Source organism: Arachis ipaensis, chromosome B4, assembly GCF_059453495.1.
Source record: "Arachis ipaensis isolate K30076 ecotype BB chromosome B4, ASM5945349v1, whole genome shotgun sequence".
NCBI classification, from domain to species: domain Eukaryota; kingdom Viridiplantae; phylum Streptophyta; class Magnoliopsida; order Fabales; family Fabaceae; genus Arachis; species Arachis ipaensis.
Genome location: NC_142439.1, coordinates 31,219,591 through 31,242,803, shown reverse-complemented (window position 1 = coordinate 31,242,803; position 23,213 = coordinate 31,219,591). Strand labels below are relative to the sequence as shown.

The following is a 23,213-nucleotide window of genomic DNA, read 5'->3' as shown; positions in this document are numbered from 1 at the left end:
GGACAAGTTACTCCAAGATAAGAGCAATTTTATGCTATTTAAATTATGGATGAACTAGTATAACTAACTCACAAGTCACAATCATAGACCATATCATGTACATGGATCTATATGTAGAACAAGAACACGTCAGTATATATATTCAAATTCCAACACTGAATTTTTGTCAATGAAAGTTTATTTCAAGAAACTGTAACACGAGTTTTTTTTATTTTTTCTTTTCTCTCAGTTTTTCATTTACATTATAAAAGGAAGAATCATAGACTGTAATAGATAACTAATTTGCCTCAAACTATCTTCAAACAAAGAATCATCAATGATCTTTCGTCACCCTGTAGCAATTTAATAATAATGGCATACTGTAGTCTTCGACAAACAGAACAAACATGAAAGTTAATGTTAAGTTATTGAACCTTTTAGAGGTGCTTGTGCTTCTGGTTTTCCTTTTTTCATCTGTCTTTGATGACGAACCTCCTTCTCTCTTGCTGCTGGTTTTCTGTTCATTTTCTTCAACTCTACTTCCACGGCTTCTATCAGTCCATCACCTTTCATTGCAAGCATCTGAAATAAACAACATCTAAAATCTTTAGTTCAATATCAGAAGGATGCTTATGTGACAAGGCATTAATTAATGGCTATTAAAACTACCTTAATTTCTTCAACTTTGGCTTGCAAGTTACTGTCTTCAACTTCACAAGACTTCCTCAGATTCACGACTTCTTTTTGAAGCTTATCATAAAAAAAACCTGAGACCACTTCTTGAGTGCCAAAATCATTCGAATTACTTGCATTACTTGATAATTGCTTTAAGCCCTTGCCACAACAGTTAATGCTTTTTCTCTGCTCTAGGTTTATTATTCTTTCCTCTAGATCAGCCATCATGTTCTCCAATTCTTTTTTCCTGAAATGTTCTTCATCATCATTCGGCTTGTTGTCACCCAATGTCCTAATTGGCACCACGCCTCTGAGTCTCACAATGTGTTCATCAACCCACACAAAGAATTTGCAATATGGTTGTTTCACCTAAATCGAATTGAACACAATGAATATATGTTGGTACAAAACACTCTTATTCAATATAATCCACATATATCACTGTAATTAATCCCTAAACTCAAATTCTCAAAAATTCTTTCTAATTTTTAAACTAGTTTTGATATCAAATCAGGTTCGATGTTAAATCATTTCAAAATTAATTTATTTATCTAATTAGATTTATTTCCAATAAGTAAACTTTTTTCCAAACCTCAATCTTTTTTTCAAAATTAACCAGCTCCAATATTAAATCATCTACAAGATCAACCCAATTCAACATCAAATAGCTTACGAAATCAAATCATTTTTCATATCCAATTATCAGGACATTCCCAACATTCCAAAATCATATCCACAACAACTTGACCATGGAAAAATGAGCAAAATCCAGGGTTTAAACCTCCAATCCAATAAATCACAATTTAATCCAATTTTAGCATAAACTTAGTATCCATACATGAAGAATTGCGATCTTACCTTTAATAATGGGCATCCAAAAAATAGCCTACTCGGGTTGGTCTTTGTCTTCGACATGTAAAAGATGGCATATTTTCTGTAGAAGCATCTTGGAGACACACTGGTGCACGAAGTTGTGATCATCAACAATGGCACCAAAGGACTTGGAGCTCTCAAACGTGAATCACACTTTGTCACAATTCCGCACAACTAACCAGCAAGTGCACTGGGTCGTCCAAGTAATAAACCTTACGTGAGTAAAGGTCGATCCCACGGAGACTGTCGGCTTGAAGCAAGCTATGGTCATCTTGTAAATCTCAGTCAGGCGGATTCAAATGGTTATGGAGTTTAAGGTGATGAAAATAAACATAAAATAAAGATAGAGATACTTATGTAATTCATTGGTGGATTTCAGATAAGCGTATGAAGATGCTTTGTTCCCCTTGAACCTCTGCTTTCCTATTGCCTTTTTCCAATCATTCATACTCCTTTCCATGGCAAGCTTTATGTTGGGCATCATCGTTGTCAATGGCTACATCCCGTCCTCTCAGTGAAAATGGTCCTGATGCTCTGTCACAACATCGGCTAATCAGCTGTCGGTTCTCGATCATGTCAGAATAGGATCCATTGATCCTTTTGCGTCTGTCACACGCCCCACAATCGCGAGTTTGAAGCTCATCACAGTCATCCCTTCCTAGATCCTACTCAGAATACCACAGACAAGGTTTAGACATTCCGGATCTCAGGAATGGCCGCCAATAATTCTAGCCTATACCACGAAGGTTCCAATCTTAGATTAGAAACCCGAGAGATACGCATTCAAGCCATTGCTAGTAGAACAGAGGTGGTTGTCAGGCACATGTTCATAGGTGAGAATAATGATGAGTGTCACAGATCATCACATTCATCAAGTTGAAGAACGAATGAATATCTTGGAGAAGAAATAGACTTGAGTTGAATAGAAAAACAATAGTACTTTGTATTAATTCATGAAGAACAGCAGAGCTCCACACCTTAATCTATGGTGTGTAGAAACTCCACCGTTGAGAATACATAAGAACAAGGTCCAGGCATGGACATGAGGCCAGCCCCAAACGTGTCTAAGATAGCATAAGACTTATCAAAGATGAAAATACAATAGTATAAGGTCCTATTTATAGAGAACTAGTAGCTTAGGGTTACAGAAATCAGTAATTAATGCAGAAATCTTTTTCCGGGCCCACTTGGTGTGTGCTTGGGCTGAGCATTGAAGCTTCCATGTGTAGAGACTTTTCTTGGAGTTAAACGCCAGCTTTTGTGCCAGTTTGGGCGTTTAACTCCAGCTTTTGTGCTAGTTTTGGAGTTAAACGCTAGAATTCTTGAGCTGACTTAGAACGCCTGTTTGGGCCATCAAATCTCGGGCAAAGTATGGACTATTATATATTGCTGGAAATCCCAGGATGTCTACTTTCCAATGCAATTAAGAGCGTGCCAATTGGGCTTCTGTAGCTCCAGAAAATCCACTTTGAGTGCAGGGAGGTCAGAATCCAACAGCATCTGCAGTCCTTTTTCAGCCTCTGAATCAGATTTTTGCTCAGGTCCCTCAATTTCAGCCAAAAAATACCTGAAATCATAGAAAAACATACAAAATCATAGTAAAGTCCAGAAATATGATTTTTAAATAAAAACTAATTAAAATATACTAAAAACATACTAAAAATAATGCCAAAAAGCGTATAAATTATCCACTCATCACAACACCAAACTTAAATTATTGCTTGTCCCCAAGCAACTGAAAATCAAATAGGATAGAAAGAAGAGAATATACAATGAATTCCAAAAACATCTATGAAGATCAGTATTAATTAGATGAGCGGGGCTTTTAGCTTTTTGCTTCTGAATAGTTTTGGCATCTCACTTTATCCCTTGAAGTCCAGAATGATTGGCATCTATATGAATTCAGAATCCAGATAGTGTTATTGATTCTCCTAGTGAAGTATGTTGATTCTTGAACACAGCTACTTTATGAGTCTTGGCCGTGGCCCTAAGCACTTTATTTTCTAGTATTACCACCGGATACATAAATGCCACAGACACATAACTGGGTGAACCTTTTCAGATTGTGACTCAGCTTTGCTAGAGTCCCCAATTAGAGGTGTCCAGGATTCTTAAGCACACTCTTCTTTTTGCTTTGGACCTCGACTTTAACCGCTCAGTCTCAAGTTTTCACTTGACACCTTCACGCCACAAGCACATGGTTAGGGACAGCTTGGTTTAGTCACTTAGGCCAGGATTTTATTCTTGTGGGCCCTCCTATCCACTGATGCTCAAAGCCTTGGATCCTTTTTATCACCCTTGCCTTTTGGTTTAAAGGGGTATTGGCTTTTTCTGCTTGCTTTTCTTTTTTTTTTGTTGCAAGCTTTTCACTGCTTTTTCTTGCTTCAAGAATCAATTTTATGATTTTTCAGATCATCAGATAACATTTCTCCTTTTCCCATCATTCTTTCAAGAGCTAACAATTTTAACATTCATAAACAATCAACTTCAAAAATATGCACTGTTCAAGCATTCATTCAGAAAAACAATAATATTGCCACCACATCAAAATAATTAAACTGTTTTAAAATTTGAAATTCATGCACTTCTTTTTCTTTTTCAATTAAAAACATTTTTCATTTAAGAAAGGTGATGGATTCATTTTCATAGCTTTAAGGCATAGACACTAATGATCATGTAATAAAGACACAAACATAGATAAACATAAAGCATAATTTTTGAAAAACGGGAAAATAAAGAACAAGGAAGTTAAAGAACGGGTCCACCTTAGTGATGGCGGCTTGTTCTTCCTCTTGAAGATCTTATGGAGTGCTTGAGCTCCTCAATGTCTCTTCCTTGCGTTTGTTGCTCCTCTCTCATGGTTCTTTGATCTTCTCTAATTTCATGGAGGAGGATGGAATGCTCTTGGTGCTCCACCCTTAGTTGTCCCATGTTGGAACTTAATTCTCCTAGGGAGGTGTTGATTTGCTCCCAATAGTTTTGTGGAGGAAGATGCATCCCTTGAGGTATCTCAGGGATTTCATGATGAGGAATTTCCTCATGCTCTTGATGAGGTTCTCTTGTTTTCTCCATCCTTTTCTTAGTGATGGATTTGTCCTCATCAATGAGAATGTCTCCCTCTATGTCAATTCCAACCGAATTACAAAGGTGACAAATGAGATGAGGGAAGGCTAACCTTGCCAAAGGAGAGGACTTGTCCGCCACCTTGTAGAGTTCTTGGGATATAACCTCATGAACTTCCACTTCCTCTCCAATCATGATGCTATGTATCATGATAGCCCGGTCTATAGTAGCTTCGGACGGTTGCTAGTGGGAATGATTGAGCGTTGGATGAACTCCAACCATCCCCTAGCCACGGGCTTGAGGTCATGCCTTCTTAGTTGAACTGGCTTCCCTCTTGAATCTCTCTTCCATTGAGCGCCCTCTTCACATATGTCCATGAGGACTTGGTCCAACCTTTGATCAAAGTTGACCCTTCTAGTGTAGGGGTGTGCATCTCCTTGCATCATGGGCAAGTTGAATGCCAACCTTACATTTTCCAGACTAAAATCCAAGTATTTCCCTCGAACCATTGTAAGCCAATTCTTGGGCTCCGGGTTCACACTTTGATCATGGTTCTTGGTGATCCATGCATTGGCATAGAACTCTTGAACCATTAAGATTCTAACTTGTTGAATGGGGTTGGTGAGAACTTCCCAACCTCTTCTTCGGATCTCATGCTGGATCTCCGGATACTCATTCTTTTTGAGTTTGAAAGGGATCTCGGGGATCACTTTATTCTTGGCCACAACTTCATAGAAGTGGTCTTGATGCACCCTTGAGAGGAATCTCTCCATCTCCCATGACTCGGAGGTAGAAGCTTTTGCCTTCCCTTTCCTCTTTCTAGAGGTTTCTCCGGCCTTTGGTGCCATAAAGGGTTATAGAAAAATAAAAAGCTTTAGCTTTTACCACACCAAACTTAGAAGGTTGCTCGTTCTCGAGCAACAGAAGAAAGAAGAGAGTATAAGAAGAAGAAATAGAGGAGATGAAGTGGGCTTTGTGTTTTGGCCAAGGGGGAGAAGTGGTGTTTAGGTTGTGTGAAAATGAAGGAGTGAAGATGGATTTATATAGGGGTGAGAGGGGTGTGTATGGTTCGGCTATAGAGGGTGGGTTTGGGAGGAAAAGTGGTTTGAATTTGAATAGTGAGGTAGGTGGGGTTTTATGAAGGATGGATGTGAGTGGTGAAGAGAATGGTGGGATTTGATAGGTGAGGGGTTTTTGGGGAAGAGGTATTGAGGTGATTGGTGAATGGGTGAAGAAGAGAGAGAGTGGTGGGGTAGGTGGGGATCCTATGGGGTCCACAGATCCTGAGGTGTCAAGGATATCTCATCCCCGCACCAAGTGGCGTGCAAAACGCCCCTTTCTGCCAATCCTGGCGTTAAACGCCAGGCTGCTGCCTATTTCTGGCGTTTAACGCCAGCTTCTTGCCCATTCCTGATGTTAAACACCAGTCTGGTGCCCATTTCTGGCGTTAAACGCCCAGAATGGTGCCAGATTGGGCGTTTAACACCCATTCTGCTACCTTTACTGGCGTTTAAACGCCAGTAAGTTTCTCCTCCAGGGTGTTCTATTTTTCATTCTATTTTTCCTTCTGTTTTTGCTTTTTCAATTATTTTTCTGACTTCTCATGATCATCAACCTACAGAAAACATAAAATAACAAAAGAAAATAGAAATTTAACATAGATAAGTAAAAATTGGGTTGCCTCCCAACAAGCGCTTCTTTAATGTCAATAGCTTGACAGTGGCTCTCATGGAGCCTGATGAGCGGATAATTTATACGCTTTTTGGCATTGTTTTTAGTATGTTTTTAGTAGGATCTAGTTACTTTTAGGGATGTTTTCATTAGTTTTTATGTTAAATTCACATTTCTGGACTTTACTATGAGTTTGTGTGTTTTTCTGTGATTTCAGGTATTTTCTGGCTGAAATTGAGGGACTTGAGCAAAAATCAGATTCAGAGGTTGAAGAAGGAATATATAATAGTAGACATCCAGGGCTTTCCAGCAATATATAATAGTCCATACTTTGGCCAAGAATAGACGACGTAAACTGGCGTTCAACTCCACAAATGGCCTCTGCACGTGCAACACTCAGGCTCAGCCCAAACACACACCAAGTGGGCCCCGGAAGTGGATTTATGCATCAATTACTTACTCATGTAAACCCTAGTAGCTAGTTTATTATAAATAGGACCTTTTACTATTGTATTAGGCATCTTTTTGATCATCTTAGGATCTTAGGATCATCTTTGAACGCATTGTTCTTAGATCAAGGGGGCTGGCCATCTCGGCCATGCCTGGACCTTTCACTTATGTATTTTCAACGGTAGAGTTTCTGCACTCCATAGATTAAGGTGTGGAGCTCTGCTGTTCCTCAAAGATTAATGCAAAGTACTTCTGTTTTCTATTCAATTCATCTTATTTCGCTTCTAAGATATCCATTCGCACCCAAGAACGTGATGAAGGTGATGATTATGTGTGACGCTCATCATCCTTCTCCCTTATGAACGCGTGCCTGACAAACACTTCTGTTCTACATGAAATAAGCTAGAATGAGTATCTCTTAGATCTCTTAACCAGAATCTTCGTGGCGTAAGCTAGAATGATGGCGGCATTCAAGAGAATCCGGAAAGTCTAAACCTTGTCTGTGGTATTCCGAGTAGGATTCAATGATTGAATGACTGTGACGAGCTTCAAACTCACGAGTGCTGGGCGTTAGTGACAGACGCAAAAGGAGGGTGAATCCTATTCCAGCATGATCGAGAACCGACAGATGAATAGCCGTGCCGTGACAGGGTGCGTGAGCATATTATTCACTGAGAGGAGGGGATGTAGCCACTGACAACGGTGATGCCCTTGTATACAGCCAGCCATGGAAAGGAGTAAGACAGATTGGATGAAGATAGCAGGAAAGCAGAGGTTCAGAGGAACGAAAAGCATCTCCATTCGCTTATCTGAAATTCCTACCAATGATTTACATAAGTATCTCTATCTCTATTTTATTATATATTCGAAAACACCATTATCACTTTATATCCGCCTGACTGAGATTTACAAGGTGACCATAGCTTGCTTCATACCAACAATCTCCGTGGATTCGACCCTTACTCACGTAAGGTATTACTTGGACGAACCAGTGCACTTGCTGGTTAGTTGTATCGAAGTTGTGACAATTATGAATTAAGATCAAAGCACCAAGCTTTGGAGCCATTACCAGGGATTGTTCAAGCCTGGACATCACAATTTCGTGCACCAAGTTTTTGGCGCCGTTGCCGGGGACTTAATTGTTCCTGTTTGGCGCCTAGAATCGTCTGAGATCCCAATCCCGGCAACAACACCATGTTTTTGGCGCCGTTGCCGGGGATTGTTTGAGTTTGGACAACTAACGGTTCATCTTGTTGCTCAGATTAGGTAATTTTCTTTTCGTTTTGTTTTAAAAAATTTTTCAAAATATATATATATATATATATATATATATATATATTTTCAAAAATCTCTCATCTGTTTTCGAAAAAAATAAAAATGTTTTCAAAAATTTTATTCAAGATTTTTAAGAATGAATTCTAGTGTTTCATGAAGCATGTGAAGCCTGGCTGGCTGTAAAGCCATGTCTAAATTCCTTTGGACTGAGGCTTCCAAACCATCAGAGGTAAGTTACATACTTGATAAATGATGAGCAGCAATTTGTTATCAAGAGCAACATACTCTGGTGTTAAATGCTGAAGCTTGGCTGGCCATTGGCCATGTCTAGTGTTTTGGACTGGAGCTTTCTTTGAAAGCTTGGCTGGCTATTAAGCCATGTCTAATTCCTGGACTGAAGCTTTAGACTAAGAATGCAAGATTCCTGGAATTCATATTAAAAATTTTTGAATCCTTATTTTCCCTTTTCATATAATTTTCGAAAAAAAAAATCCAAAAAATTAGAAAATCATAAAAATCAAAAATATTTTCTGTTTCTTGTGTGAGTCTTGAGTCATATCATAAGTTTGGTGTCACTTGCATATGCATCTAGCATTTTTCGAAAACCTCATGCATTCATAGTGTTCTTCATGATCTTCAAGTTGTTCTTGGTAAGTCTTCTTGTTTGATCTTGATGATTTTTTTGTTTTGTGTTGTATAGTGTTTTTCATATGCATTCTTGAATTCTTGGTGTCTAGGCATTGAAGAATTCTAAGTTTGGTGTCTTGCATGTTTTCTTTGCATTAAAAATTTTTCAAAAATATGTTCTTGATGTTCATCATGACATTCATAGTGTTCTTGGTGTTCATCTTGACATTCATAGCATTCTTGCATGCATTCATTGTTTTGATCTAAAAATTTCATGCATTGCATCTTTTTAGTGTTTTTCTCTTGCATCATAAAAATTCAAAAATCAAAAAAAATATCTTTCCCTTTTTCTCTCATAAAATTCGAAAATTTGATTGACTTTTTCAAAAATTTTTAAAATCAAATTGTTTCTTATGAGTCAAATCAAATTTTCAATTTGAAAATCTTATTTTTTTTCAAAATCTTTTTCAAAAATCAAATCTTTTTCAAAATTCTTAGTTATTTTCGAAAATTCCAAAAATATTTTTCAAAAATCTTTTTCTTATTTTTATATCAAATTTTCGAAAATAACATAATCAATTAATGTTTTGATTCAAAAATTTCAAGTTTGTTACTTGCTTGTTAAGAAAGATTCAAACTTTAAGTTCTAGAATCATATCTTGTGATTTCTTATGAATCAAGTCATTAATTGAGATTTTAAAAATCAAATCTTTTTCAAAATCAATTTCAATCATATCTTTTCAAAAATATCTTCTTATCTTATCTTTTTCAAAAATATCTTTTCAAAATATCTTTTCTAACTTCCTAACTTCTTATCCTTTCAAAATTTGTTTCAACTAACTAACTAACTTTTTGTTTGTTTCTTATCTTTTTCAAAATCACCTAACTAACTCTCTCTCTCTCATTTTCGAAAATATCTTCCCCCTTTTTCAAAATTTCTTTTTAATTTATTAATTATTTTAATTTTTAAAATTTGAATTTTCGAAAATCACTAACATTTTTCAAAAACTATTTTCAAAAATCACTAACTCCTTTTCAAAATTAATTTTCGAAAATTCCCTCCTTCTCTCTCATCTTATTTTATTTATTTATTCATTTACTAACATCTCTTCCTCACATCATCACCAAATTCGAACCCCCTCTTCTATCTGTGTTCGAATTTCTTCTTCTTTTCTTCTACTAACAATAAGGAACCTCTTTACTGTGACATAAAGGATTCCTCTTCTTTTCTTGTTCTCTTCTCTTTCTTATGAGCAGGAACAGAGAAAAAGGCATTCTTGTTGAAGCTGATCCAGAACCCGAAAGGACTCTGAAAAGGAAATTAAGAGAAGCTAAATTACAACAATCCAGAGACAACTTGATTGAAAATTTCGAACAAGTAAAGGAGATGGCAGCCGAACCCAACAACAATGCAAGGAGAATGCTTGGTGACTTTACTGCACCTAATTCCAATTTACATGGAAGAAGCATCTCCATCCCTGCCATTGGAGCAAACAACTTTGAGCTGAAACCTCAGTTAGTTTCTCTGATGCAGCAGAACTGCAAGTTTCATGGACTTCCATCTGAAGATCCTTTTCAGTTCTTAACTGAATTCTTGCAGATATGTGATACTGTTAAGACTAATGGAGTAGATCCTGAAGTCTACAGGCTCATGCTTTTCCCTTTTGCTGTAAGAGACAGAGCTAGATTATGGTTGGATTCTCAACCCAAAGACAGCCTGAACTCTTGGGATAAGCTGGTCACGGCTTTCTTAGCCAAGTACTTTCCTCCTCAAAAGCTGAGCAAGCTTAGAGCTGATGTTCAAACCTTCAGACAGAAAGAAGGTGAATCCCTCTATGAAGCTTGGGAAAGATACAAACAGTTGACCAAAAAGTGTCCTTCTGACATGCTTTCAGAATGGACCATCCTGGATATATTCTATGATGGTTTATCTGAGCTATCAAAAATGTCACTGGACACTTCTGCAGGTGGATCCATTCACCTAAAGAAAATGCCTGCAGAAGCTCAAGAACTCATTGACATGGTTGCTAATAACCAGTTCATGTACACTTCTGAAAGGAATCCTGTGAGTAATGGGACGCCTATGAAGAAGGGAGTTCTTGAGGTTGATACTCTGAATGCCATATTGGCTCAGAATAAAATATTGACTCAGCAAGTCAATATGATCTCTCAGAGTCTGCATGGAATGCAAGCTGCATCCAACAGTACTCAAGAGGCTTCTTATGAAGAAGAAGCTTATGATCCTGAGAACCCTGCAATAGCAGAGGTGAATTACTTAGGTGAACCTTATGGAAACACCTATAACTCATCATGGAGAAATCATCCAAATTTCTCATGGAATGATCAAAAGCCTCAACAAGGCTTTAATAATGGTGGAAGAAACAGGTTTAGCAATAGCAAGCCTTTTCCATCATCAACTCAGCAACAGACAGAGAACTCTGAACAAAATACTTCTAAGTTAGCAAACTTAGTCTCTGATCTATCTAAGGCCACTGTAAGTTTCATGAATGAAACAAGATCTTCCATTAGAAATCTGGAAGCACAAGTGGGCCAGCTGAGTAAAAGGATCACTGAAATCCCTCCTAGTACTCTCCCAAGCAATACAGAAGAGAATCCAAAAGGAGAGTGCAAAGCCATTGACATAAGCGCCATGGCCGAACCTGTGAGGAGAGGAGAGGACGTGAATCCCAAGGAGGAAGACCTCCTGGGACGTCCAGTGGTCAATAAGGAGCTTCCCTCTGAGGAACCAAAGGACTCTGAGGCTCATCTAGCGACCATAGAGATTCCATTGAACCTCCTTATGCCCTTCATGAGCTCTGATGAGTATTCCTCTTCTGAAGAGAATGAGGATGTTACTGAAGAGCAAACTGCCAAGTTTCTTGGTGCAATCATGAAGCTGAATGCCAAATTATTTGGCATTGATACTTGGGAAGTTGAACCTCCCTTGTTCATCAATGAACTAAGTGATCTGGATCAACTGACATTGCCTCAGAAGAGACAGGATCCTGGAAAGTTCATAATACCCTGTACCATAGGCACCATGATCTTTAAGGCTCTGTGTGACCTTGGTTCAGGAATAAACCTCATGCCCCTCTCTGTAATAGAGAAACTGGGAATCTATGGGGTGCAAGCTGCTAAAATCTCACTAGAGATGGCAGACAGCTCAAGAAAACAGGCTTATGGACAGGTAGAAGATGTATTAGTAAAGGTTGAGGGCCTTTACATACCTACTGATTTCATAGTCCTGGATACTGGAAAGGAAGAGGATGAATCCATCATCCTGGGAAGACCTTTCCTGGCCACAGCAAGAGCTGTAATTGATGTTGACAGAGGCGAAATATTCCTTCAATGGAATGAGAACTCCCTTGTGTTTAAAACTCAAGGATCTCCCTCTGCAACCATGGAGAGGAAGCAGAAAAAGCTTCTCTCCAAGCAGAGTCAACCAGAGCCCCCACAGTCAAACTCTAAGTTTGGTGTTGGGAGGCCACAACCAAACTCTAAGTTTGGTGTTGAACTCCCATATCCAAACTCTAAGTTTGGTGTTAGATAGTCTCAACAAAGCTCTGCACATCTGTGAGGCTCCATGAGAGCCCACTGTCAAGCTATTGACATTAAAGAAGCGCTTGTTGGGAGGCAACCCAATGTTTATCTAATTCTTATTTTTATTGTTTTTCATGTTTTCTTAGGTTCATGATCATGTGGAGTCACAAAATAAATATAAAAATTGAAAACGGAATCAAAAACAGCAGAAGAAAAATTACACCCTGGAGGAGCATCTGTCTGGCGTTCAGCGCCAGAACAGAGCATGGTTCTGGCGCTGAACGCCCAAAATGGGCAGCTTCTGGGCGCTGAACGCCAGAACAGGCATGGTTCTGGCGTTCAACGCCAGAAATGGCACACAGATGGGCGTTGAACGCCCAAAATGGCCACCAACCTGGCGCTGAACGCCCAGAGTTGGATACAAAGGCATTTTTTCATGCCTAATGGGTGCAGGGATGTAAATCCTTGAACACCTCAGGATCTGTGGACCCCACAGGATCCACTCAGGATCTGTGGACCCCACAGGATCCCCACCTACCTCCACTCACTTCTTCTCACCACTCTCTTTCACACAACCCCATAAACACTCTTACCCAAAAACCCTTCACCAATCACCTCAAACTCTCTTCCCCATCACCTCTTCACCACTCACATCCACCCACTCTTCCCCATAAACCTACCTCATAAACTCCACCTACCTTCAAAATTCAAAACCAATTTCCCACCCAAACCCACCCATATGGCCGAAACTTAACCCCCCTCCCTTCCCTATATAAAGACCTCCATTCTTCATCAAATTCACACAACACACCCCTCTACACTCTCCTTGGCCGAAACCACATCTCCCTCTCCCTCTCCATATTTCTTCTTCTTCTTCTATTCTTTTGTTTATTGCTCGAGGGCGAGCAATATTCTAAGTTTAGTGTGGTAAAAGCTTAGCTTTTTTGTTTTTCCATTACCATTGATGGCACCCAAGACCGGAGAATCCTCTAGAAGAGGGAAAGGGAAGACAAAAGCTTCCATATCCGAGTCATGGGAGATGGAAAGATTCATCTCTAAAGCCCATCAAGACCACTTCTATGATGTTGTGGCCAAGAAGAAGGTGATCCCTGAGGTCCCTTTTAAACTCAAAAGAAATGAGTATCCGGAGATCCGACATGAAATTCAAAGAAGAGGTTGGGAAGTTCTAACAAATACCATCCAACAAGTCGGCATCCTAATGGTTCAAGAGTTCTATGCCAATGCATGGATCACCAAGAACCATGATCAAAGTAAGAACCCGGATCCAAAGAACTATGTTACAATGGTTCGGGGGAAATACTTAGATTTTAGTCCGGAGAATGTGAGGTTGGCGTTCAACTTGCCATACATGGAAGAGAACGCACGCCCCTACACAAGGAGAGTCAACTTTGATCAAAGGTTGGACCAAGTCCTTATGGACATATGTGTAGAAGGAGCTCAATGGAAAATTGACTCCAAAGGCAAGCCGGTTCAACTAAGAAGATTGGACCTCAAGCCTATAGCTAGAGGATGGTTGGAGTTTATTCAATGCTCAATCATTCCCACTAGCAACTGGTCTAAAGTTACTATAGACCGGGCCATCATGATCCATAGCATCATGATTGGAGAAGAGGTGAAAGTTCATGAGATTATACCTCAAGAACTCTACAAGGTGGCTGACAAGTCCTCCACTATGGCAAGGTTAGCCTTTCCTCACCTCATTTGCCACCTATGCAATTCAGCTGGGATTGACATAGAGGGAGATATCCTCATTAAAGAGGAAAAGCCCATCACTAAGAAAAAGATGGAGCAAGCAAGAGAGCCCAGTCATGGAGCTCAAGAGGCGCAAGAACCTCATCACCATGAGATTCCGGAAATGCCTCAAATGCACTTTCCTCCACAAAACTATTGGGAGCACATCAACACCTCCCTAGAAGAATTGAGTTCCAATATGGGACAACTAAGGGTGGAACATCAAGAGCACTCCATCATGCTCCATGAAATAAGAGAAGATCAAAAAGCAATGAGGGAGGAGCAACAAAGACAAGGAAGAGACATAGAAGAGCTCAAGGACATCATTGGTTCCTCAAGAAGGAAACGCCACCATCACTAAGGTGGATTCATTCCTTGTTCTTATTTCTTCTGTTTTTCGTTTTCTATGTTATGTGCCTATCTATGTTTGTGTCTTCATTACATGATCATTAGTAGTAGTAACTTTGTCTTAAAGATATGAATGTCCTATGAATCCATCACCTCTCTTAAATGAAAACTGTTTTAATTCAAAAGAACAAGAAGTACATGAGTTTCGAATTTATCCTTGAACTTAGCTTAATTATATTGATGTGGTGACAATGCTTCTTGTTTTCTGAATGTATGCTTGAACAGTGCATATGTCTTTTGAAGTTGTTGTTTAAAAATGTTAAATATGTTGGCTCTTGAAAGAATGATGACTAGGAGACATGTTATTTGATAATCTGAAAAATCATAAAAATGATTCTTGAAGCAAGAAAAAGCAGCAAAAAAAAAAAACAAAGCTTGCAGAAAAAAAAAAGAAAGAAAAAAAAATAGGCAAAAAAAAAAAAAGAAGGAAAAAGAAAAAGCAAGCAGAAAAAGCCAATAACCCTTAAAACCAAAAGGCAAGGGCAAATAAAAAGGATCCCAAGGCTTTGAGCATCAGTGGATAGGAGGGCCTAAAGGAATAAAATCCTGGTCTAAGCGGCTAAACCAAGCTGTCCCTAACCATGTGCTTGTGGCGTGTAGGTGTCAAGTGAAACTTGAGACTGAGCGGTTAAAGTCAAGGTCCAAAGCAAAAGAAGAGTGTGCTTAAGAACCCTGGACACCTCTAATTGGGGACTTTAGCAAAGCTGAGTCACAATCTAAAAAGGTTCACCCAATTATGTGTCTGTGGCATTTATGTATCCGGTGGTAATACTGGAAAACAAAGTGCTTAGGGCCACGGCCAAGACTCATAAAGAAGCTGTGTTCAAGAATCATCATACTGAACTAGGAGAGTCAATAACACTATTCAAAATCTGAAGTTCCTATAGATGCCAATCATTCTAAACTTCAATGGATAAAGTGAGATGCCAAAACTATTCAAGAGGCAAAAAGCTATAAGTCCCGCTCATATGATTGAAGCTCTGTTTCATTGATAGTTTGGAATTTATAGTATATTCTCTTCTTTTTATCCTATTTGATTTTCAGTTGCTTGGGGACAAGCAACAATTTAAGTTTGGTGTTGTGATGAGCGGATAATTTATACGCTTTTTGGCATTGTTTTTAGTATGTTTTTAGTAGGATCTAGTTACTTTTAGGGATGTTTTCATTAGTTTTTATGTTAAATTCACATTTCTGGACTTTACTATGAGTTTGTGTGTTTTTCTGTGATTTCAGGTATTTTCTGGCTGAAATTGAGGGACTTGAGCAAAAATCAGATTCAGAGGTTGAAGAAGGACTGCTGATGCTGTTGGATTCTGACCTCCCTGCACTCAAAGTGGATTTTCTGGAGCTACAGAACTCGAAATGGCGCGCTTCCAATTGCGTTGGAAAGTAGACATCCAGGGATTTCCAGCAATATATAATAGTCCATACTTTGGCCAAGAATAGACGACGTAAACTGGCGTTCAACGCCAGCTTTCTACCCAAATCTGGCGTCCAGCGCCAGAAAAGGATCCAAAACCAGAGTTGAACGCCCAAACTGGCACCGAAACTGGCGTTCAACTCCACAAATGGCCTCTGCACGTGCAACACTCAGGCTCAGCCCAAACACACACCAAGTGGGCCCCGGAAGTGGATTTATGCATCAATTACTTACTCATGTAAACCCTAGTAGCTAGTTTATTATAAATAGGACCTTTTACTATTGTATTAGGCATCGTTTTGATCATCTTAGGATCTTAGGATCATCTTTGAACGCATTGTTCTTAGATCAAGGGGGCTGGCCATCTCAGCCATGCCTGGACCTTTCACTTATGTATTTTCAATGGTAGAGTTTCTGCACTCCATAGATTAAGGTGTGGAGCTCTGCTGTTCCTCAAAGATTAATGCATAGTACTTCTGTTTTCTATTCAATTCATCTTATTTCGCTTCTAAGATATCCATTCGCACCCAAGAACGTGATGAAGGTGATGATTATGTGTGACGCTCATCATCCTTCTCCGTTATGAACGCGTGCCTGACAAACACTTCTGTTCTACATGAAATAAGCTAGAATGAGTATCTCTTAGATCTCTTAACCAGAATCTTCGTGGCATAAGCTAGAATGATGGCGGCATTCAAGAGAATCCGGAAAGTCTAAACCTTGTCTGTGGTATTCCGAGTAGGATTCAATGATTGAATGACTGTGACGAGCTTCAAACTCGCGAGTGCTGGGCGTTAGTGACAGACGCAAAAGGAGGGTGAATCCTATTCCAGCATGATCGAGAACCGACAGATGAATAGCCGTGCCGTGACAGGGTGCGTGAGCATATTATTCACTGAGAGGAGGGGATGTAGCCACTGACAACGGTGATGCCCTTGCATACAGCCAGCCATGGAAAGGAGTAAGACAGATTGGATGAAGATAGCAGGAAAGCAGAGGTTCAGAGGAACGAAAAGCATCTCCATTCGCTTATCTGAAATTCCTACCAATGATTTACATAAGTATCTCTATCTCTATTTTATTATATATTCGAAAACACCATTATCACTTTATATCCGCCTGACTGAGATTTACAAGGTGACCATAGCTTGCTTCATACCAACAATCTCCGTGGGATTCGACCCTTACTCACGTAAGGTATTACTTGGACGACCCAGTGCACTTGCTGGTTAGTTGTATCGAAGTTGTGACAATTATGAATTAAGATCAAAGCACCAAGCTTTGGAGCCATTACCAGGGATTGTTCGAGCCTGGACATCACAATTTCGTGCACCAGAGCCTCACAGATATTCAGAGCAATGTTGGAACCTCCTAACACCAAACTTAGAGTTTTACTGTGGGGGCTCTGTTTGACTCTGTATTGAGAGAAGCTCTTCGTGCTTCCTCTCCATGGTGACAGAGGGATATCCTTGAGCTTTAAACACAAGGGAGTCTCCATTCACTTGAATGATCAATTCTCCTCTGTCAACATCAATCACAGCTTTTGCTGTGGCTAGGAAGGGTCTGCCAAGGATGATGGATTCATCCATACACTTCCCAGTCTCTAGGACTATGAAATCAGCAGGGATGTAATGGTCTTCAACCTTTACCAAGACATCCTCTACAAGTTTATAAGCCTGTTTCTTTGAATTGTCTGCCATCTCTAGTGAGATTCTTGCAGCTTGTACCTCAATGATCCCTAGCTTCTCTATTACAGAGAGAGGCATGAGGTTTATACTTGACCCTAGGTCACACAGAGCCTTCTCAAAGGTTATGGTGCCTATGGTACAAGGTATTGAGAACTTTCCAGGATCTTGTCTCTTCAAAGATAATTTCTGCCTAGTCAAGTCATCCAGTTCTTTGATGAGCAATGGAGGTTCATCTTCCCAAGTCTCATTACCAAACAACCTGGCATTTAGCTTCATGATTGCTCCAAGATACTTAGCAACTTGCTCTTCAGTAACATCTTCATCCTCTTCAGAGGAGGAATATTCATCAGAGCTCATGAATAGTAGAAGTAAATTTAATGGAATCTCTATGGTCTCAGTCTGAGCCTCAGATTCCCATGGTTCCTCATTAGGGAATTCCATGGAGATCAGTGGACGTCCATTAAGGTCTTCCACAGTGGGAATCACTGCCTCTTCCTCCTCTCCATGTTCGGCCATGTGAGATGTGGTTATGGCCTTGCACTCTCTTTTTGGATTCTCTTCTGTATTGCTAGGGAGAGTGCTAGGTGGGAGTTCAGTAATTTTCTTACTCAGCTGACCCAATTGTGCCTCCAAATTTCTAATGGAGGACCTTGTTTCAGTCATGAAACTTTGAGTGGTTTTGATTAGATCAGAGACAATGGTTGTTAAGTCAGAATGGCTCTGCTTAGAATTCTCTGTTTGTTGCTGAGAAGATGATGGAAAAGGCTTGCCATTGCTAAACCTGTTTCTTCCACCATTGTTGTTGTTGAAACCTTGTTGAGGTCTCTGTTGATCCTTCCATGAGAGATTTGGATGATTTCTCCATGAAGGATTATAGGTGTTTCCATAGGATTCTCCCATGTAATTCACCTCTTCCATTGCTGGGTTCTCAGGATCATAAGCTTCTTCTTCAGAGGAAGCTTCCTTAGTACTGCCTGTTACTGCTTGCATTTCAGACAGACTCTGAGAAATCATATTGACTTGTTGGGTCAATATTTTATTCTGAGCCAATATGGCATTCAGAGTATCAATCTCAAGAACTCCCTTCTTCTGAGTTGTCCCATTATTCACAGGATTCCTTTCAGAAGTGTACATGAATTGGTTATTTGCTACCATTTCAATGAGTTCTTGAGCTTCTGCAGGCGTCTTCTTCAGATAAAGAGATCCTCCAGCAGAGCTATCCAATGATATCTTGGATAGTTCAGACAGACCATCATAGAAGATTCCTATGATGCTCCATTCTGAAAGCATGTCAGAAGGGCACCTTCTGATCAATTGCATGTATCTCTCCCAAGCTTCATAGAGGGACTCACCATCCTTCTGTCTAAAGGTTTGGACTTCCACTCTAAGCTTACTCAATTTTTGAGGTGGAAAGAACTTTGCCAAGAAGGCATTGACTAGCTTTTCCCAAGAGTTCAGGCTTTCCTTAGGTTGTGAATCCAACCATGTTCTAGCTCTGTCTCTTACAGCAAAAGGAAAGAGCATAAGTCTGTAGACTTCAGGGTCAACCCCATTGGTCTTGACAGTGTCACAGATTTGCAAGAACTCAGCTAAGAACTGATGAGGATCTTCCAATGGAAGTCCATGAAACTTGTAATTCTGTTGCATTAGAGAAACTAATTGAGGCTTAAGCTCAAAGTTGTTTGCTCCAATGGCAGGGATAGAGATGCTTCTCCCATAGAAATCAGGAGTAGGTGCAGTAAAGTCACCAAGCACCTTCCTTGCATTATTGGCATTGTTGTTTTCGGCTGCCATTGTTTCTTCTTCCTTGAAAAGCTCTGTTAGGCCCTCTAAAGAGAATTGTGCTTTAGCTTCTCTTAGCTTTCTCTTCAAGGTCCTTTCAGGTTCAGGATCAGCTTGAACAAGTATGCCTTTATCTTTGCTTCTGCTCATATGAAAGAGAAGAGAATAAGAAAGTAGGAAATCCTCTATGTCACAGTATAGAGATTCCTTGAGGTGTCAAAGGAAAAGAAGAATAGGAGGAGGAGGTAGAGAGAGGAGAATTCGAACTTATCAAGAGGGATAGGGTTCGAATTGCACCTTGAGGAGGAGTGTTAGTCCCTTAAATAGAAGGATGTGAGAAGAGGGGAAGAATTTTCGAAAATTAAAGTAAAAGATTTTGAAATAATTAAAAGAAATTTTGAAAATTTGATTGAGATTTTCGAAAACTAAGATTGGGAAAGAAATAAAGTGATTTTTGAAAAAGATTTTAAAATTAGAAAAAGATATGATTGAAAAAATTAATTTTGAAAAAGATGTGATTGAAAAGATATGTTTGAAAAGATATGATTGAAAATCAATTTAGAAAAAGAAAATTTTTAAAATTAAAGTTGATTACTTGACTATCAAGAAATTAAAAGATATGATTTTAAAATTTAAAGTTTGATCCTTTCTTAATAGGCAAGTAACAACTTGAAAATTTTGAAGTAAATCTTTAATTGAAGCAAGGATTTTTGAAAATAGTAAAAATAAATATAAAATGGAAAGAAATTGATTTGAAAGAGATATGATTGAAAAGATATGATTTGAAAAAGATTTGATTTTGAAAAATTATGAAGACTTGAAAAAAATGTGAATTAAAAACAAAATCTTCCCTCTAGTGTCATCCTGGCGTTAAACGCCCAGAATGGTGCCCATTCTGGCGTTTAACGCCCAAAACTCTACCTTTTTGGGCGTTAAACGCCCAGCCAGGTGCCCTGGCTGGCGTTTAAACGCCAGTTTTCCTTCTTCATTGGGCGTTTTGAATGCCCAGCTTTTTCTGTTTGATTCCTCTGCTGAATGTTCTGAATCTTCAATTCTCTGTATTATTGACTTGAAAAGACACAATTTTGAAAATATTTTTGAATTTTTAATGATGAGAAATAACAAAAAATGCAACTAAGATCAAATGAACAATGCATGCAAGACACCAAACTTAAATATTTTCATATAAGAGACACTAACAAATTGAGAATGCATATGAGAAACAACAAAACACACAAAACAAGAGAATTTAAAGATCAGAGCACTGAAATCATCAAGAACAACTTGAAGATCAATGAAGAACAATATATATAAATTCGAAAAATGCAAGAAGAATAAAAACATGCAATTGACACCAAACTTAAAAATTGATACTAGACTCAAACAAGGAACATAAAATATTTTTGATTTTTATGATTTTATAAATTTTTTTGTGATTTTCAAAACTTATATGGAAAAGAAAATAAAGAGAATCAAAACTTTTAATAAGAATTCCAGGAATTAGGGGTGTTCGCGGTGCGGTTTGGTTCGGTTTTTGAGAGAAAAGTCATCCGATCCGATCGTTTAATTAAAGTGCGGTTCGGTTTGGTTCGGTTTTTTTCTCGAAGTCATCCGAACCAAACCAAACCAATTAAATTCGGTTTGGTTTGGTTCGGTTTGTTCGGTTTTTTCAATCAATTAAAAAAAATACTACCATATTATTTCACAAGTCATAATATTGAAATCCACAAACACAAATACACAATAGCTAATAATAATAATAATAATAATAATAATAATAATAATAATAATAATAATAATAATAATAATAATAATAATAATAATAATAATATAGCACTAGTAGAAAAGCATTCTAATCTAGTTATACATTCTAATAATAAAGAGACATTGAGATGAATGGATTAATAGCAGGGTAACAAACTAACAATGTATCAGAATTGAATATATAGATATCATGAGTCAAGAGGAATGGAGTAAGTACAACAGACATTGAGATGAATGGATTAACAGGGTAACAATGACATCAATCCAGCATTCCAGCTCCCCTCACTGAAATTGTAAGCCTAAACATTCACTAGCCTGGTCACCATCCATGATGCCATAATCTCTAAGATAAGTTGTTTCAATGACATGCTTACGCCCTTCATAACATAAGCAAAACTGCCCCAAACATGAGCCCTACAATTCAAAAATCAATGGAAATATAATAAATCAGCTAAGAAATTATGATAATTTGGTAAATCAACTACACCATAACACCACCTTATGCTCAAAGAAGATATTATATTAGAAATTACACTTGACATCTAGTAAGAATAATTGAAGATCAAAGTGTGACTTGTTCCAACAATATTCCAGCATCAATAATATGAACAATAAAATGAACAATAAACTGATTTCAATAAACTGAACAATAAAATAGATTGAAAAAATAAAATAGACTGAACAATATTCCAGCATCAATAAACTGATTCCAACAAGTCCTCAACAAAAGCAATAAACTCAACTGAAGTTTAAATCAAGCACAGAACCAGCAATAAACAAGCAGCTGAAGTTTAAATCATTAAGCACAGAACCAGCACTGAACAATGCACTCGGAGATCTGATGCTTGTGGATTCATTCGGAAGAGAAACTGGCGGCAATCCGGATTCGCCCATATTCTCACTTGAACTGGCGTCAAACTACATAAATACAATAAATCAAGGCCAGAAACACAACAACAAATAAATTAATAACCAGCAATAAACTGCACAACAATTAATCAGCAAGTTATCAACATTCAACATTTAATCAGCATTCAACAAATAAATTACCAAGTTATCAACATTCAACAATTAATCAGCAACCAGCAACAGCAAGGCAGCAAGCAGGACATTTCCAATATAATGAACCATTAAACAACAATAACATGAACCATTAAACAGCAACGCAGCAAGCGCCAAGCAGGACATTTCCAATATATTCAACCATTAAACAGCAAGCCACTGAGCCAGCAACAAAACTTAGCCAAAAATTGAACCATTAATACTTACACTAATGAACAAATCAACAAAACTTAGCCAAAAATTGGTGGTCAGATACTCAGATATATAAAATTGGTGGTCAAATATATGAAATTTAAAAAATTATAAATTCAAAAATATTAATTTTGAAGATCAAATTTGTTAGTCGTGTCTACTCGGCCAATTGCACGTAGTTCATCTTTTTCTCCTCAACTATTTTGTTATTTTTCACATAGTGTAAGAAGTTCAACACTGAGCCAGCAACAAAACTTAGCAACAAATCAACAAATCAACAGTAGCAACAAATCAACACTAATGAACAGAATGCAAATGGTAAACATTACCTGAATCGGTGGCTCGGGCTCCATATTGACTTGGGAGGAAGGCTGAGTGGGAGATTGGGAGGTGCTGTCGTGCTGGGTTGAACTGATGGGTTAGGGTGGTGGTGTCTCAACGGCGGCGGCGTGGTGCTGTGCTGCCATGTCGAGTCGGTCGGTGGTGGCTTCGTCTTGACCTGATGTGCGACGGCGTGGCTTCGTGTTGGCCTGAAGAGGGAGCGATGGTGGGTGGCTGGGTGCGATGAATACTGAAGAGGGAGTGGTGGTTGGCTGGCTGGGCGCAGGTCGGCAGCCGGCAGGTGTGGAGATTTGGAGAAGAGGGAGCGATGAGTACTGAAGCCTGAAGGTTAGGGTATGGAACTATGGATTGTGGATTTGGGGGTTAGGGTAGACGGCTAGGCGCAGTTTCGTTTGGGGGGGTAGGGGTGTCGCGCAGTTTCGTTTGAAAGCGGGGGAGGGGGTATGGGCGTGTCACGCGTGTGGGGCCATGGGGGTGGGTTAGTAAACGTTTAGGGTTTTTTTACTAACCGGTTCGGTTCGGTTCGGTTCGGTTCGGTTAGGGTTTTCATATTTAAAACCGAAAACCGAACCGAACCGGACAAAAAACAGCAAAATCAGTTTTTTTCGATTTTTTCGATTTTCGGTTAATTCGGTTTTCGGTTTTTTCGG

At 38.8% G+C, this 23,213-nt stretch overlaps 1 protein-coding gene and 2 non-coding genes across 3 annotated transcripts; 1 reads left to right on the top strand and 2 right to left on the bottom strand.

The window, feature by feature from the left end:
• Positions 1-10,396: 10,396 nt before the first annotated feature.
• LOC148567085 (small nucleolar RNA R71) lies at positions 10,397-10,504 on the bottom strand. The gene has a single exon (XR_015881792.1). It is a non-coding gene; the product is annotated as a small nucleolar RNA R71 (small nucleolar RNA).
• An 8,201-nt stretch (positions 10,505-18,705) lies between these two features.
• LOC148567084 (small nucleolar RNA R71) lies at positions 18,706-18,813 on the top strand. The gene has a single exon (XR_015881594.1). It is a non-coding gene; the product is annotated as a small nucleolar RNA R71 (small nucleolar RNA).
• Positions 18,814-20,990: 2,177 nt separating this feature from the next.
• Positions 20,991-22,978, bottom strand: LOC110271011 (uncharacterized). The gene is made up of 3 exons (XM_088485765.1): positions 22,551-22,978; positions 21,711-21,885; positions 20,991-21,381 (listed from the first exon to the last, which is right to left on the bottom strand). The coding sequence occupies exons 1-3, from the start codon at positions 22,572-22,574 to the stop codon at positions 21,347-21,349; spliced, it is 234 nt and encodes a 77-aa protein (XP_088341891.1). The 5' UTR covers positions 22,575-22,978; the 3' UTR covers positions 20,991-21,346.
• Positions 22,979-23,213: the final 235 nt, after the last annotated feature.

Coding starts and splice junctions, on each gene's coding strand:
- LOC110271011 (XM_088485765.1), bottom strand. CDS start 22,574: ATGGAGCCCGAGCCACCGATTCAG. Junction 21,886..22,550: donor AGCCCGAGCCACCGATTCAG/GTAATGTTTACC, acceptor GTATTTATGTAG/TTTGACGCCAGTTCAAGTGA. Junction 21,382..21,710: donor TGTGCTTGATTTAAACTTCA/GTTGAGTTTATT, acceptor TTTGAATTGTAG/GGCTCATGTTTGGGGCAGTT.